Genomic DNA, 17,578 nt, shown 5'->3' with positions numbered 1-17,578 from the left:
CAATAGTGGTTTGTGGAGTTTTGTGCTGGAGATTTCTCTCTGGACAATGCTCCATGGTTGGGTAGACCAGCTGAAGTTGATAGCAATCAAATCAAGACAGTAATTGAGAACAATCAAGGTTATACCACCTGGGAGATAGTGGACATATTCAAAATATCCAAATCAATAAAGTTATTGGTGAAAATGAAAAATGTGTCTTTTACGGAAAAAACTAAAGGGACATTTGGCCAACCCAATAGTAATTCTCAGAGCGGGTAATTCAGTTTTCCCAGTTGATGGGCATCCATTTCTACTAAGCAACACAAAACAGAGCATCATCTGTGCTCAGACAGGATCTTTGTTTAAATTTATTTTTGTAGACAACAGTGGAGTTAATTCATTCTCTCATTCAACCCATATTTATTAAATCCTTTCTATGCTTGCAGCACTCTTCCAGAAACAGGTACAGAGTTGAACAAAAGACAAAGTCCCTGTCCTTTTGGATCTTACAAGTTGGGAGGAACAGATAAACAAATGAAAAGAAAATATATCAGAGAATAAGAAATACTATGAGGAAAAACAAAGTAGAAAATGGAAAACAGAAAGTGCTGGAGGGAGGGAGTGGAGACTGCAAGCCATTTTCCAGTATCAATTATTCCCCTCCTTTAAAAAAAATTAGTAGTAGAACCTATGTAGGTCCATGCAGCCATGTGACTAAGTCCTGGCCTTTGGGACGTGTTAGTATATGTATGACCTGCCCGCAGCAAGTGATCTTAAAGAAGTGTTGAGGCTTCATTCCCCTTTTTGTCTCTTATTTCTGCTTGCTGGAATGTGGATGTAGTGGCTTGAATTCTTGAATTATGAAGTAGAAGCCACGTGCTGGAGATAGCAGAACAATAAGAGAGAAGCAGCCTAGGTTCTGACACCATGGAACACCACACCAGGAGCCCTGGACTCGGCCCATCTCTGTACTTCTGCATGAGAAATCATCTTCTAGTTGAAGTCACTGCTGTGTGGTTTAGACCTATAATCTTAATCAACTGTGGGGGGACTATTCCTTTTTCATCTTCTTTTTTCACCTTTTTTTGCTTTGTTTTCTTTAGGCCTATCATTTATTAATCACATTTTTTTTTTTTTGCCAAAAGAATACCTATCCTCTCAATACAATTAAATCCATTTATTAGCTCACAGTTTCATCTAGAGATATCTTAGGGGAGTCCTTTGTTCTCTGGCTCCAGTGTGGACTAGTTCTCTAAGATGGCATGGTAGTTCTCTGGGACCCCCTTTCACAGACCTGGGGAATCTCATTTGTCTTATGTTGGACCTTCAATATCTAAGATTTTGTATCTTTTTGTTTTACTCCTAATTTTGGGAGGGGGTATATGAAAATTAGACTTTTGAGGCTTGCATCTCTAGGAATATTTTTTTTCTGCCAGCTGTCTTGGTTCATATTTTGGGTGGGAATAGAATTCTACATTAGAAATAATTTTCCTCATATTTTTAAAGGCAATTCTCCATTTTGTTATAGCTTCTTGCAAGACATTTATGCCATTCTGAATCTTATTCTTTGTTTGTGACTTAGGATTTTTTTCTCTGTCTCTGGAGCCCTTTATGTTTTTCTCTTTGTCTAGTGTTCTGAAATTTCATAACAGTGTTAGTTGAAGTATTTTTTCCCCATCCATTGTTCCTCACTTAGTGTACCCTCTTAATATGGACACTTTTCAATTCTGAGAATTTTGTGTTTCTTAGATTTTTTTTCTTGTCAATCTCTGGAACCTCTGTTGTTCAAACATTGTGCTTCCACTAGATCTAATTTCCTTTCCTCTACCATTTGGCACCTCTCCTTTTTTTGGTCTAAGTTTTTTTGGGTAAAGTACAATTTTATTTTCAAACTTATCTATTGAATTTTAAACTTCTACTTTCACAATATTTATTTTCAGTAGCTTCTTTTTAGAGATTCCCTTTCCCAGATGATTTCTTTATTTCTCACTCTCTTTTTAGAAATGATATCCTCTTTTTGTTTCATGGGCTCAATATTTCTATCTCTGAGAACATAATTCTATTTTGCTTTTTGATTAATGTATTAGGTCTTCTGCATTGTTTCATTTATGTTTTATTATGTTTTCTACCATTTGATCTGTTTTCTGCCTAGATAACTAATGTTTTTCCTAAAATATTTTTTGTTGTGATCCTTGGCTATGTTTTGAAGTGAGACAAAAAATAGAAAACTCTTTCAGTGTGGGGGGAGCCTGTCAAATAGTGGTCATCACTGTGGAATTATCTAACTGGGCTATTTCATTGAAGGGAAATGTTCCTGTCTGTTACCATCTGTAAATCATTTCTCATAGTCTAGTCAGTTACCCCTGTCAGGAAACTTGCAGGGTCCCATCTGTGAGTTATAAGCCTTATTGCCAGTTTCCTATAACTGAGGAGGGAGGAAGACTGATATCTCAGTGTTTTGTGGGCAGCCATTCACTTTATGTATATGTTCATGACTGGGTCTAACCCCTTTAGCTATATCTAGCATTCATGAATGTGGTTCAACTTTTTAGGAATGTATGAAATAGGATAGGCTCAGCTGTTGTAACAAATATATACCAAAATGAATCATGTCTCAAACACAATAGGATTTTATTTCTTATTCCTTAAGAATCTAAAACGTGTTTTCCTCATTGGCAGACAGCTCTTTTATACGTGGTGAATTGAGGAATCCCCAGGTTTCTTCTACCCTGTGGCTTTGCTTTCATGGTTCCCCACCATCAACCACATCTAGCCACCAGGACGGTAGAGAGAATTTTTAAGATGAAAAAACTTAACAGATACTGAAGATTAGAATTCACGACTGCAACTTAGAGTGGGAAAATGTTAGTAAATGCTGCTAGGTGTCTAAGACAAACTCATATTCACTATCTCACAGGTTTTAATAGTCAAACTCTTTGAGTTAAGCTTTATCTCCAGGTGAGAAAGATGATGTTCTGAGACATAATTTCCTCAGGTTCAGTGTTGCTAAGTGACACATCCAGGGTTTAAAGCTAGTTTGTAAAACCTGTCTCATGTACCATTTGTTTTTAAAAGGTGTGTAATCTTTTAGGTAAGTTTAGATTGTGGTGGAAAATTGCCTTTAACCAGCATTTAAAAAGAAATGTTTGTGACAAAAATAATCCCTAAACTGCCTAGAATATACATAGAGTAAGCATTTTGAAAATTACTGTGTATATCCTAAATTTCTGACAACTGATCAAAGGACAGGTAGTCCAAAGCTTAGATAAACCTGCATTATTAAAACGGCATAATGTGATGGTATAGAGCAATAGGAGAGTTATTTTAGATTGGGTGGACTAAGGTTGCCTATGTAAGAAGGTAACAGGAAACATGTATCATAGGTACAAAAGTGTACATAATGTATCTGTACACTTTTAAGAAGAATAATAGAGTGCCTTGGTTAGTGTAGCTCAGTGGATTGAGTGTGGGCCTGTAAACCAGGGGATTGCCAGTTCGATTCCCAGTCAGGGTACATGCCTGGGTTGCAGGCCAGGTCTCTGGTAGGGGGCTGTATGAGAGGCAGTCACACATTGATGTTTCTGTCCTTCTCTTGCTCCTTCCCTTCCCCGCTCTATAAAAACAATTAAATAAAATATTAAAAAAAGAATAGTAGAGTGAATACCTGCACCTCTGCCACCAAGCTTAAGAAAAATATTGTCAGTAACTTAGAAACCCAATACATGTTCCTTCCTGGTCACATGCTCTTCCCTGTGATACCCTCCCCGGCCTCCTTCAGTTAGTTTTGACTCCACATTTTATGTTAATCACTTCATTCATTTTTTAAAGATTCAAATACATTTTTCTATAGCTGTAAAATATATTGCTTTGGTTTGCGTATATTCTGTCACTTGATTCTTAGGTTTGACACAGGTTTTTGAAAATTATGTATTTTGTTACAGTCTCAGTAATTAATATATTTCTCTGCTTTACTCAATTGTATGGATATATCTTTATTTGTCCATTTGACTATTATAGAAAAAGTTATTTTGAATTTTTAGTAGATATTTCTTGTTTTCATATTAAGAACTTATCTAGGGCAAGGATTCTTAACTTTTTTGTGTGCAATAAAACCCTTTAAAATTTTGTGAGCCTGTGGAACCCTAAAAGTTTTATATGCTTAGCAAATGCACAGGTTTACAAAGAAAGCAGATTGTATTGATTTAGAATCATCAACATATACAACTAAATTCTTTCTGACAAAGAAATAGGCATGCTTCTTAAAATAACAGCTATCATAATATTGAAGTAGTGATGATATAAAATTTTTTTTTAGATATTTGCAACAATTCTAAATTGAATTTGACATTATTTATGTTGTTTATTGGCCACAAAGGACCTGTTAATAATATTGTGATTCATTGCTTATATTTTATATTCAAAGGAAATGCTTATTTTCAGTTAGAAGTTGATGACAATAAAGATGTAACTTTTTCCCATCCAAGGTTCCAGACCCTCTGAATTCTGTCCGTAGACCCCCTGGGGATCTGTGTACTGGAGGTTACCAAACACTGCTCTAGTGTATGTGCCTAGGAGTGGAATTTCTGGGTCATGAGGCATATATTGAGTACATATTCATTGTTACTAAATTGTGCCAAATCATCTTATAAATTTATACCCTTAATAACAGTGGATAAGGTTTTTTAGACCAATTTTTTATTATTGCCTATTTGGTTTGATGAGGATAAATATGTGTTTTTATACCTCATGTAACAAATAGGTATCAATTAAAGGGTGGAGGAAATTATATCACGTGCGTAGGCAATGATCCACCTAATGGTGTTTCTGCGTGGTCTTGTCCATAAGTCAGGCTCTGCTCAGATCTGCAGATCTGCAGAAGGAAGCAAAAGAAGGGGACCCAATGCTGGCCCAACTGAGTAGGAGGGCAGTTGCTCTGGGTGTAAGCTCCAGATGCTTGTATTTCAGTAGCACATTCCTGGGTTAAGTGCTTCCTCAGTGTTGTATTCTGAGACCACTAGGTGGTGGTATAGATTAGTTTTTCCTTAATTAGGTCTCGAATTGTGCTCAGGTCTATTTTTGTTATTTTTGATTATCTAAAACTGAAATCAGTTATTTAGAGTGGAGTCAGCTTACAGTTCCTTTTACTTTTTTTGCACATGTGCTACAGGATTATGTATTGGAAACATTTTCAGTAAAAGCAAATTACTATCATCATCTATGTAGGATTGTTTCTTTTTGTTACTCATAAAAGTAATTGGTAATAAAAATAATTCAGTTTTCATTCAATGTTCTTTAAAAAGTTTTCTACTCACGTAAATGGATATTTGTGGAAGCTCTTGTTGTGTGTTGAGTATTGAATTAAATGCTGCAGGGAAGGAAAAAAACCTGGATGCCTTTTCTTGAGCTTGTCAACATGTCTTGAAGTTTCAGTATCAGCCTCTTTGCTGTGAGTCTTATTACAACACACAGCAGGAAAGGTTTGTGAGCAGCTTAATATTAAGTGTAGCAGAATGTGTGTAATGTTTCTATCAACAAATCAAATTTTTTTTATCACTAAAACTCATGAACCTAGGAGTTTAAGATGTGTCCGTGATATCACCTTTTAGATATCTTTTAAAAAAATTTTATTTTAATAGTTGTTCAAGTACATTAGATATCTTACATTAACTTCTTTATGTTTTGCATTTGAAAGTAAATTTAGTGCCAATGATATTTTAAAACTTCTCTTTAATAAGTGGACTTATTTTCCCAAATAGGCTTTGCAAATCTGTTGTTTTGAATAATTCTTATTCCTTGAAACTGAAGTTAGGGAAAAAAATGTTTTGGGAAAAGTATTTCTGGGTCTGTGCAATTTGTTTTATATTTTTATTACTAAATATGGATGGTTTCTTTCCTAGGTATAATTTGAGACACCTTTTGCTTTAAACGTTGGTGCACTTAATTTGTAACATTTTTTTTTTTCATGAGTTCCTCTCTGAAATGAACAATTATCCAATTATCCAATGCTCTTTCCACCTCCACAAGTTGTCCCAGATACCTCCTGGGTGAGTAATCAATTCACTTTTTCATTTGTTTAGGCCCTCTTGACCACCATGGATTGCTTTTGCAGCATCTTTATACTTTGTTGTTTTATTTATTCTCAATGTTGTATTGAGGACCTGGGCAATAATACAAGGGGTTTGTAGGCTGTGTCCAAATACAGTGGGTCTGTGGTCTCTTTTGCCCTTTGGTAGGTCCTGCAGGATGTCACCTAGGATTTTCCCAAACACATGTTATGATCCATGTTCAAATGTCCCTCTGTCTCTTATGAAGGCTGACAGACACATATTTTATGGTAAATCAACATTACACTGATTAAAATTCCCTCTGAAAAACATTCTAAGTTTATGTCTCAAGATAGCTTAATAGTTCTCTGAGAAGTAGGCTTCATTTTCAAGATGATTTTCTTCTTATATAAAGCCACTGGATATTGAAAAATATAGTTCCCAATTTCCCTACTCCTTTGGAGTCATCTGAAGCTCTCAGCACAGCCCAGAAACTGAAAATAGTTAGTAAAAAGTCATAAGTTGACAAGCTGCCTCAGTATAAATACTATTTCATGGTATTTTTCATAGATTGTTAACTGGTCCTGAGCCTGTACGTTTTTGGATTGAGGCATGTTGGTAGATTCATGCTACTTGAGTCTTTTTTTATGATTACTTCTTTAATAAGAGGCCCTTATTTGATATTTTGAGCTTTTCTCCATTCCTATTTAGCTGTGCTCTCATTTTAAAGAGGTTTTTGATAAATATTCACTTAAAATTCTCAAATCATATATCCTATTTCTATTGCTGTTTCTCTCAGAATGTGAATAATACCTATTTCACAGACAAGAGGACAGCAGATTCTCATGCCTGACAGAATGTAGATGTCATGGATATTGTCTTTTACTTAATCCTTTTTCTCTTGTTCATTCACCTGGTGAAGTTGATATTTCCATTTTGCAGATTAAAATAAAGACAGCACATATGAAGCTCAAAGAAGCTAAGTGACTATTGAAGGGTAACAAAATGAAGTTAGAACTTCCTCATTTAATTATTTTGTAATCCAGTGTTTGTGTATACTGTACCTTATTCTTCCCCATGTTGGTATTTAAATATTCCCATATGCTTAGTTTTTAAATAATGCTTCAGTGAATAACTGTAAATATTTCCTTGGGCATATACCTATAAATGGAATTAGTGAATTTACTTCACATTTCACTGGCAGTGAATGGGATTTCTTTGTTCTCCATATTTTTGACAATTCTTATGGGAGTTTAGTATTTCTTATATCTTAGGGCTGAGAAATTTCACTGATTTAATTTACATTTCTTGGATTTCATGTCTATTGAATATTAAAAATAATTTTATAGGCCATTCTGTTTTCCTTTTCTTTGAGGTCCCTGTTTATATCTGTTGCCCACTCTTCTGTTATGTTGTTCATATCTTTCTTATGAATTTGACTGATTTAGAAAATATTCTGATATTATTCTCTTTTTTGGCTGTACTTGTTACTGATATAGTTTTACATTTATGCTATTATTTAAACCTTCTTAGTGATGCATATTTTTGCCATATAGATCTTTCTGAATTTGAATTATCAGAATGAAGACATTCCCCTATCTTTTCCTCTAGATGTTTACAGTTATGATTTTTTGCATTTAGGTATTTGAATCTGTCTCAAATTTATTTTGGTCACAGAGTGAGGTTTAATTTGATTTTTTTTTCCATTTTGGTTGTCTGTTATCAAAGTTTAATTTATTAAATACTTCATCTATTCCCTAGTGATTTGCAATGTCATTTTATATCAAATACCATTTATTTAGGATATAAACATTCACATATTCCCAGACTATTTCTGACTTCTCCATTCTATTTCATTGATGTATATATCTTTACCTACACCAGTACCATGCTATCTGAATTATTATAGCTTTCTCATTCATCTTATTTTCATATTTTTCTTGGCTATTTTTAGTTTTTACTATTCAATATGAATTTTGGGGTCAAATTCTAAAATTAAAAAAATTTCAGTATCATTTTGAACATTTTGTAACATGAACAAAATATAGCTCCTCAATTAGTGAAGGGTTTTGTTTTATGCATTTTAATGAAGACATACTTTTCTTCAAAAAATTCCTTATGCAGCTTTTATATTTTTTCGTGGAAATTTTTAACTTTTGTTGATGGGTGGTGAGATAGGCTTTTTGAAGTACATTTTCTCATTAGTTATAACTGCTGCAATAAATACTATTAAATTTTGTGTATTGATTTTGTATTTAGCAGCCTTTCTAGAATTTCTTATTAATTTAAATTTTGATTTTCTTTTATAGATATTTTTCTCATTTTCTATGTAGACAACCTTATTTGCAGGCAATAATGACAGTTTTGTTTCTCCTTTTCTAATCTTTACACTTCTCCTTCCCTTCCTTCCATACTCACTCCCTTGTTTTTTCTTTCCCTCTTTCTTATTTTTCCCTTTTCTTCTCTCTTTCTTATTCCTCTTTTCCTCTCTCCTTTCCTTTTTCTCTCTCGCTTTGTCTTCTCCCTTTACCTCCATTTATCTCTCCACTTTTCACTCCCCCTTTTCTTCCTCATCCTTTCTCTTCTACATCCTCTCTCTCTTTTTCATTTGTTCCTCAGTCACCTAGTTGTGCACATATGCTATCTTTCAAAATGCTTTGGAATTTAAACCTTTTGATCAGAAGCATACAGTTTACTGTCAACAGACCTTTTATCACTAATACCAGTAGAATTTATTATATTGAGTAATGTCTCATTCTCCATTTTGAAATATTTATGCATTGTAACATACATATTAACATTTATATTCTGTAGTCACCTGAATCATTATTATAACACAACTACTGTTAGTGTATTTTATCTTTAACCTATAATGCCTCACATTTGTAATCATTATTTGTCCTACATCTGACATGAAAATATAAATAGCATAGAAAAGAAATAGGTTAGTCATTTTACAGGTTAATCATTTGAACTTTAACTTCTTAATTTTTAGCAAAGTTTCAGATCAGAAAAGGCCCTGGGAAATGTTAGTTATTATGCAACTTGATTGTTTTAAGAATAGCAACATTACAAGATATAAAGGTTATTATCATGTGAATATATAGGAATGGCATAGGAAACTTATGGCCTTAATGATATTGGAAAGGAATAATTGCTGCTGTAAGAAGGTGAAGAGACTAGTCAAAGTACACATATGAAGGACCCGTGGACATGACAATGGTGTAGGGATTAACTGTGGAGGTAGGGGTGTGGGCTGGGCACAGGGGGTGGGAAAGGGGGAAAAATTGGGACAACTCTAACAGCATAAACAATAAAAAATTACCAAAAAAAAAAAAGAAGAGGAGGAATTGCAAAATAAATGCTATGGAACAAACAAAATTTCTTTTCCTAAGGTCTATACAATCTGATGTTCCTGGGGAATCAGTAGTCCCTTTAGTAACAGCCAAAAACACATGAAGGAATATGACAAACAACACATCATACTGAAAAGTTTGCTGTTTTTCTTTTTTCCTTATTGCATTAGAACCTGATTCTGGTAAGTCTTCTGATACATTTCTTCCCTTTTTTCTCTTGTCTTTTTACCCATCTGCCAGGAATAGCAACTGAAACCCTGACAAGAGAGTTCAGTAAAGGAAATTAAGTTTCACAGGGACCATTAACACTATTTTTAATTTCTTTTCTGTAAAGAGACATACATAGCCTATTAAAAAGTTTTGCCTTTATAATAGCAGAATTTTTACCTAAATTAGTTTTAAGAGAATTTATAATGGTTTTATTTTTATTCAATTTCTGTGCTTTCCTCATTCATTGGTAACAACATTTATTCAAGAGCTATATTCCTGACAGGCTTTGTATAATTTTGTCCAACAATGTATTATGAAAAATTTCAAACATAAAGCAAAATTAAAAGAATTTTACATTGAACAGCATACACTCAGCAACTAGGCTCTACCATTAACATTTTAGTAGATTTGCTTATCTCATGTCTATGTGTTTACTCATCTCTTTATTCCCTCATTAAATCATGTCATTTTTGATGCATTTCAAAGTAAATTGTAGATATCATTACCCTTTTCCATAAATACTTCAGCATGTATATCATTAACAAATCTTAATGTAATATGCATAGTTTTGATGAGTGCATACCTGTGTCCTCAAATTCTATCAAGATACAGAACATAAAAATAACATAAGAGTAGTTCCCTTATGCCTCAACCTAGTTTGTACTTCCTCTATCCCCTCCCTGACACAGGCAGTCACTGTTTTAATTTTTATTGGTTCAAAAACTTCAGTATGTGCTTTTCTAAAACAACAGTCTGGTTGCTGTGCGGAGAATAAATTATAGGAGAACAAAAGTGGAATCAGGGATGTGATTCGGGAAGCCACTTCAGTAGCCTAGGTGACATGACAGTGGTTTGGACTGGGATGGTAGCAATGGGAGTGCTCAGAGTCAGAGTAAACTAGAGTTTGATAGAATTTTCTGGTGGGCTGGATGTGGGTACATGGCACTGCCACTTCCTGAGATGGGGAAGCCTTGATAAGAAGTAGTTTGGGATGAGAAAATTCAAGGATTCTGTTTCGAACATGTTATATTTAAAATGCCTATCAGATTCTCTCTCAGGGTTGGTTATACATATAAACTCAACAAATTAGGTTACTATACATATGTATAACTGGGTTTGTTGGACTTTGCCTGATCTATTACAAACATTCCTTTTAAAATTTTCTGAATTTCTTTCCTGTAGCTCCAGAAGTAGAAGCTGCAATCTGTTTTGAGGGTAAATTCTCTATTTCTTTTGGAAAGGACCATGTTGAATGCTTTGAGTCAGTGTCTGTTCTTTTTTGTTGGTACAAGTGCTGATTTTTATGGAAGAAGGAAATGAATAGGCATTATCATTCTTGTAGCAGAACAGGGGCTATAGAGGAAAATGGACTTCAGAGGGCCCATGTAAATGGGAGTGGCTAAAAGATATCAAGAACAGTGATATTTAATGTATTTAATATTGGTTTATTTTTCTTACTGATAATAATCCTTTTTTTTTATTTTCAAGCCTAAGGAAAGGTGTTACACATAGTGGCCCTTTGAATGTGAATACTTAAGAAACTTATGTCTTTGTGGATAAAAGGTACTGTTGGAGCTTACATGACACTGAGGTATACAGGATTACCAGAGAGGAATTATGGAAAAATTTAGAACAGTAGTGTGGTATAGAAAAGAAAACCAGAAACTAGGAAAATGTAAACACTCTTTAGAAATTATTAAGGAAATGATCGAAGGACCTGTAGATTGGAAATTAGATTATTTAGTTGTTAAAAAGTAGGGGAGCCCCTAAAGGCTAGAGATCTAGGGACCACCTAGGTAATATATCCTCATGTTTTTTGTTTTACCTCAAAAATGTGAAAAGAGAGAGGGCACAAAAGAATATTTTATTTAGGACTATATGATTGATTATGTGATGAAAATGTAATTCAAAATTAGTGTTTTATAAAAAGGTAATTTATCGACTCATATAACTAAAAAGAATAATTGTGAATTTGACTTTAGACTCAACTGGATCAAGGAGTTATAGGATCAGACACACTTTCCCTCCATCTTTCAATACCTCTTTGTCTCCCAGACTCTCCCCACATGTTGGTAAAGATTGCCTTAAGGTTTACACTTGACCAGTTTAGCAACTCTAGCAGAAAGAATGCCTCTGTTCTCATACCGAGACAACATCCTTGGGTTGAGTTTAATTAGCCTGGCGGACTCACTTGCTATGCTAAATGAATCACTGTGACTGCAGGGATTTGCTTCTTTAATTGCCTAAGCTTTTGTTCCACACTTATCACTATTTCCAGAGGTTAGGGTCAGTCCCATCTAGCACCACACAGACCTACAGGGACTGACTGTTTAATTATCAAAGAAAAAAACATGCATTCTTTTACCAGAAGAGGGGATGCTGGACCATAAAACAAGAGATGTGCAATTCAAAGTGACTGAGAAAAGGAGACCAGGAAAACAAGGAAGAGAAAGGAAGTAGATGGAGGAGTAGAAAGACAAGAAGGAGGAAATGGAGAAGAAAAGAGAGGAAAACGAGAAAGAGGAGAAAGGAGACCGCAGACAGGAGAGAGATTCATCTTGAGGATAAGCCATGTGCCCTACATGGCACCAGTGCGCAAAACTACCTACACTTAGATACCTCAGACAAGACACTGTTCAGAAGGTTTTACATGATTGTTCTGTGTTGTGAAGAAGGGAGACCCACATTTAGGTTTACAAGCAGACTGTGTTCATGACTTCACTTGTGAATGTAAAAGATTTGATCTGGTCCCACACTGAGGATATCACATGTCTCAAGTCCTTTCATGGTTTCAAAAAATGCAGGTATCTGCTCAGGACTTTCTTCACTGCTTCTTTTACTTCTTTATTCCTCAGGCTGTAGATGATAGGGTTCAACATTGGGGTTATTACTCCATAAGACAGTCCAATGATTTCATCAGATGCTTTTGTGTCCTTTGACTTGGGCTTCATGTACATAAAAAGGGCAGAACCATAGAATAAGATGACTACAGTCAGGTGGGCTGAACAGGTAGAAAAGGCTTTTGTTCTCCCTTCAGCAGAATTAATTCTTAGGATGGAAGAGAGGATGAAAACATAGGAGATAAAAATTAACAGTAGAGGAATCATCAATAAAACAATATTTGCCACTGTCATGATAAGCACATTTATGGAGATGTCTGCACATATGAGTTTAAGAAGAGCCAGAATCTCACAGGTAAGGTGGTCAATGATGTTATTCCCACAGAAGGGCAATACCATTGTTAGGATGGTTTGTACTAAGGAGTTTAGATAGCCTATGATCCAAGACCAGGCAGCCATGTGCACATAAAGCACCCTGTTCATGATGATGGGGTACCTCAATGGGTTGCAGATAGCCACATACCGGTCATAGGCCATCACAGCCAGGAGGACACACTCAGTGGAGCCCAAACCAAGAGAGACAACCATCTGCAGAGCACAGCCAATGAAGGAGATGGATTTTCTCTCAGACCTAAATATGATGAGCATTGGAGGAACAGATGATGATGTGTAGCAGATGTCCAAGAATGAGAGGTTCCCAAGGAAGAAATACATAGGAGTGTGAAGGCGAGAATCGAGGATACTGATGATAATGAGGAGGCTATTTCCCAGGAGGATTATCACATACATGATGAGACAGAGTGCAAACAGAAAGAGCTGGAGCTCTGGATATTGGGAAAGTCCCACCAGAAAGAATTCGGTCACAGCTGAGTAATTCCCTATCTCCATGTGTCCATGTCACCTGGCAGGCTTAGAAAAGGAGAAGATTCAGGGAATTTTGGTTTTTTAAATGTAGATGTATCACATGACTTTCACTTACATTAATTTTTTATTCTTAGAACAGAGCCTGGAATCAGCAAGAATAGGGATATTAAGTAATTTTATTAATGATGGAGCAGGCACTGAGAGAGCCATACTGCTGAGGCTCATGTAACAGCAGAAGCTGGAAATTGTGCTGAAAAAAAGTTCCAGCCTTCCAGTTAAATAAAATATAGGGACAAATTACTTTCAAATGTGGATATATAGGAATCTCTTCATTAATGAATATTTTGAAGTATAACTGAATTCTAATAAAGCTAGATCCAATTTAAAGTATATATATTCAGTACCATGCCACTTATCTTCTGTATGGCTATTTTAAGTTACTTTTTTTTTTCAGTCTCAACTACCCCAGCTACTAATTTTAGCTAGTAAAATAGGTTGAGGGGCAGGACAAAGCTATAATTCTGGCAGTTTGTTGTGAGAACTAAATTAGATAACATCTATTAAATGACAGGCATAGTAGGTGATTACAACATGTCATCTAAAATTACACATAACATGGAATACAATAAAGTATATAATACACTATGACACTGTTAAGTATACATTAATACATATTTTAAATTATAACTTTTAAGTCTACTTGACTGACTGGGAAAGAAAAATTTGCTTAAAAAATTTAGGGCAAGGGGATTGAGGTTTCAGGCCATAGTTAATGGAATGTGAATATTTTCTGATTCAAGAAATAATCTGATCCAGAATCAGGGGACATCTCTCCAGTTAAAAGTCTGGGAGTCAGGGCCTGGAATCTGCTGTACTTTAATATAAGTCACTTCACATAACATTTCTTCCTAACTTTTGTGATTTTCCAATGCTTTCCTCCCCCCCATTCTTTCTTTACCACTTACCTCTTAGATGTATATTTTATGTTTTTCCAGGCAAATTTATATCATTTTATAAGTACTTTTTAATATATACTTTTCCTCAATTTGTATATTTGATACTTTGGAATACATATACAGGTCTTCCATATTATTTTAAGTTTTGTCCATGAATGTTCTACATGTGTCTGATTGATAATAGCTATTTTTTATGGAGCACTTTGTTGTAAGCACATTACAGTGTTGTAAGCTCATTATATGGAATTCATTAACTCATTTAATCTTCAACATAACTCTAGATAACTTCTTTTACTCCCACTGTTCAGGAGGAGATACTAAGACAAAACTTCAGTAATGTGCACAAGGTCACAGAGATAAATGCTAAAGATAAAATCCAATATCCAGTTGTCTGGCACCAAAGCCAGCCCTCTTAACCACTAGACTACCTCTCACATATTCTGACACTGATTCAAAGCAAGAGAAGACTATTAAAAAAAAGTTCCTCTGCTGTGTTTAACTGAAATAGCAAGCATTTCTTGCCTATGTTATTTCTGATTATAAGTGATGTGAGGGGGAACTCTAAAGCCTGGATCACAGCCTTTTTCCTGTAGCCTTTGGAGTGTGGTGTCCATAGTTTTCAACATCTCACAACTATATGTCTATAGTTTTCTACATCGTTTTCTCACAATTACGAGAGTTAGCATAATTAAGAATAGTGATGTGAGATTCCTTAGCATTACAGTTGTTTCTACCAGTCACACGTCTGGAATCCTTTAACTTTGGTCTTTATTCTGTAAATTAGTATGTACTTTAAGACCTGTAATTGCCCTAGTTCTTGCCTTTTATGCCTTTTAAAAATCAAAGTCATCTTTTGCTAAGCCCTGCCATCTAACAACTTCACAATATTAAAAACCCAGCTTTGTTTCAATTGTTTTATGTTTACTCTATGATGGCCAAACATGATTATAGACTTATATAAAGCACTATGTTATACTGTAGTATACTACCACACATTATTATGCTACTGACATAGCTTGTGTTTAGTAGGTGGTAGGATGAAAATACTGCTGATCATACCTTTACCCAACAACCACACATCCTCTTTGACTTTTTTGTATCCAGAGAGTTTGAAGACATGGATGAGGGTTTGAAGACATGGATGAGAGGCTTACTCCTTGGCTAGTCATAATGACAGAGCTTCTCAATGTATTTCCTCTCCACTCCCTCTACCTATCACTTTCCTTCCTCTTGGAATGTATGACCTAGACAGTGATTTTGGTAAGATGAAAGAAACCGATGATGGCACCAACGTCTTAGTATGTTGGAAAATATTCCCTTCTTTGTGTATTTCCTTTCCTGTCTCTTGTCACATTGGAATAATTTACACAAAGAAATCAGATAAGGCAGAAGGTTTAATTTTCTGAAGATACTTATGAAGGAAGAGAAATAGAGAGGGGAAGAGAATGAGGCAGAAGAGAAAGGAGGAAAAAGAGCTAATATTTACTGTTAAAGAAAATGCAGTAAACTAAAAATTTGTATCCTGGGAGTGGGATGGTTCAGGTGAAGGAGGAATGATTGTCTTTCTCACTGTTCAAAAAAGATTTCTAGTGAAGAAGAATATTTTTCCGAAATACAGGGTGAATAAGAGAAAACAAAAACAGTGATTTTACCAAGGACAATTAATCTATCACAGAAAGCCTATCAATTCCCCTCAGTTTCCTCTCTGCCCACTTCAGCCATTGCTCCTCTCCTAATAGAGTCAAGGAAGAAATTATTGAGTGGGTTTACTCCCCAAGAATCATCTGACTCCCAACAAAAGTTATCCTAACAGAGAAATACAGGCTAAGAAAAAACTGGGTGCGCGCTGTGCAACACAACTTTAAGTAAAGTCCTCTAGCCACTTCTCCAACCACACTGTCACCCCAAGCCCCTCTAACGTGGAAATTGTGAAGACACTACTGATACCCTCGATTCCCTAAAATAGCCATGCTGAATTTCTTCTGGTCTCCCCTAAGTGCTACATTATGTCTTTATGCGCTTGTACATGTTGTTATCTTAAGCAGAAAGGGCTTCTCTCAACTTAGGGATTATTTTTTGTAGAACAATTTATTCCCTCTTTGTCTAACTAGGATGCCCCTGCTATGTGTTATCATTGAAGCCCTGCACTTTCTGCTCTCCTCCTTCATTTACTCTTTTACTCAACATATACTATGGCACATGTACTGTGATGTATGATAGGGATCCACTGTAACTGCTAGGCTTTCAGAATGGACACTGGATGCAGAATGCTTATGAGAGTTATTTTATATTTTAAGAAACAAATAATGTATGTGCTATATAACATGTTCCAATGTGAAAAAGCTTTAGAACACTTTGTAAATTATTTTATCCAACTAAAATTTCCCTTTTAAAACCCATACTGTCAAAGAAAGAATAAAACTATGTTCAATCCCACTTATGAATGCATGTGCAAAGAATACAAAGTACATCCAAATTGGATACTAAAATAATGTTATTTGTTTTTATTAATGCATGGAATTCTAAATTAATGCTTGGAAATCTATCAATATAATATACAAAACAAATTTGTAACAAAATAAAATACATTGTTATCTAACTAGATGCCCCAAAGCAATGATAGAATACAACATTAATTCTTGATAAAACCTCTTAGTAATCTATAGCTAGGAGGATAAATCATTAAGATGGAAATGTGTATCTCTTTCAAACTATTGGTCAACATAATTCTAAATGGTAAGATGCTGGAGATAATTTTCCTAAAAGTCATTTGTAGGTGGATTATTATTATTATTTTACACTTTTTCCTAAAAGATCCAATAGAAGAGAAAAACAGAAATAAGTGACATTGCAAGTAATATATATCAAGTTCAGTCATGTTTCAATAGATGCTGTAAGATTTTTTCCTCAAGGATGCTGAAATTCTAGCATGTAATGATTATGGTATACACGTGAAAAGACAATATCACATGTAATATTACCAGTGCAAATTGTAGTCTTGGAGAAGAGTTAAGGACAAAGTATAATGCTCATGATATGATATTACACAAAAAAGGGAAGCTCTAATAATGTTTGCAAATATATATATATTTGTAAATATATTTCATATATATATGCACACACACTATAGTTTCTGAAGAAACTACTCCAAAATAATTACTCTTGGTTTCTCTGGAATATGGGATTTGAGGCATTAGTAATTCTATCTATATTTTTATATATTTCCAAATAATTTTAGTTATTCTGTATTTTATGATTATAAATGTCAAAAATACTATTTTCAAATTTTTCTTGGGAGGGAATAATGGCTAGGACATCCATAACTTTGG

At 34.7% G+C, this 17,578-nt stretch overlaps 1 protein-coding gene across 1 annotated transcript; it reads right to left on the bottom strand.

Moving 5' to 3' along the window:
• Positions 1 to 8,228: 8,228 nt before the first annotated feature.
• Positions 8,229 to 13,317, bottom strand: LOC123820103 (olfactory receptor 13D1). The gene is made up of 2 exons (XM_045840815.1): positions 12,409 to 13,317; positions 8,229 to 8,234 (listed from the first exon to the last, which is right to left on the bottom strand). The coding sequence occupies exons 1-2, from the start codon at positions 13,315 to 13,317 to the stop codon at positions 8,229 to 8,231; spliced, it is 915 nt and encodes a 304-aa protein (XP_045696771.1).
• Positions 13,318 to 17,578: the final 4,261 nt, after the last annotated feature.

Source organism: Phyllostomus hastatus, unplaced genomic scaffold, assembly GCF_019186645.2.
Source record: "Phyllostomus hastatus isolate PE091 unplaced genomic scaffold, TTU_PhHast_1.1 phas_contig_34, whole genome shotgun sequence".
Classification (NCBI taxonomy): domain Eukaryota; kingdom Metazoa; phylum Chordata; class Mammalia; order Chiroptera; family Phyllostomidae; genus Phyllostomus; species Phyllostomus hastatus.
The sequence above is the reverse complement of the archived record's forward strand: the minus strand, read 5'-3'. Positions and strand labels throughout refer to the sequence as shown.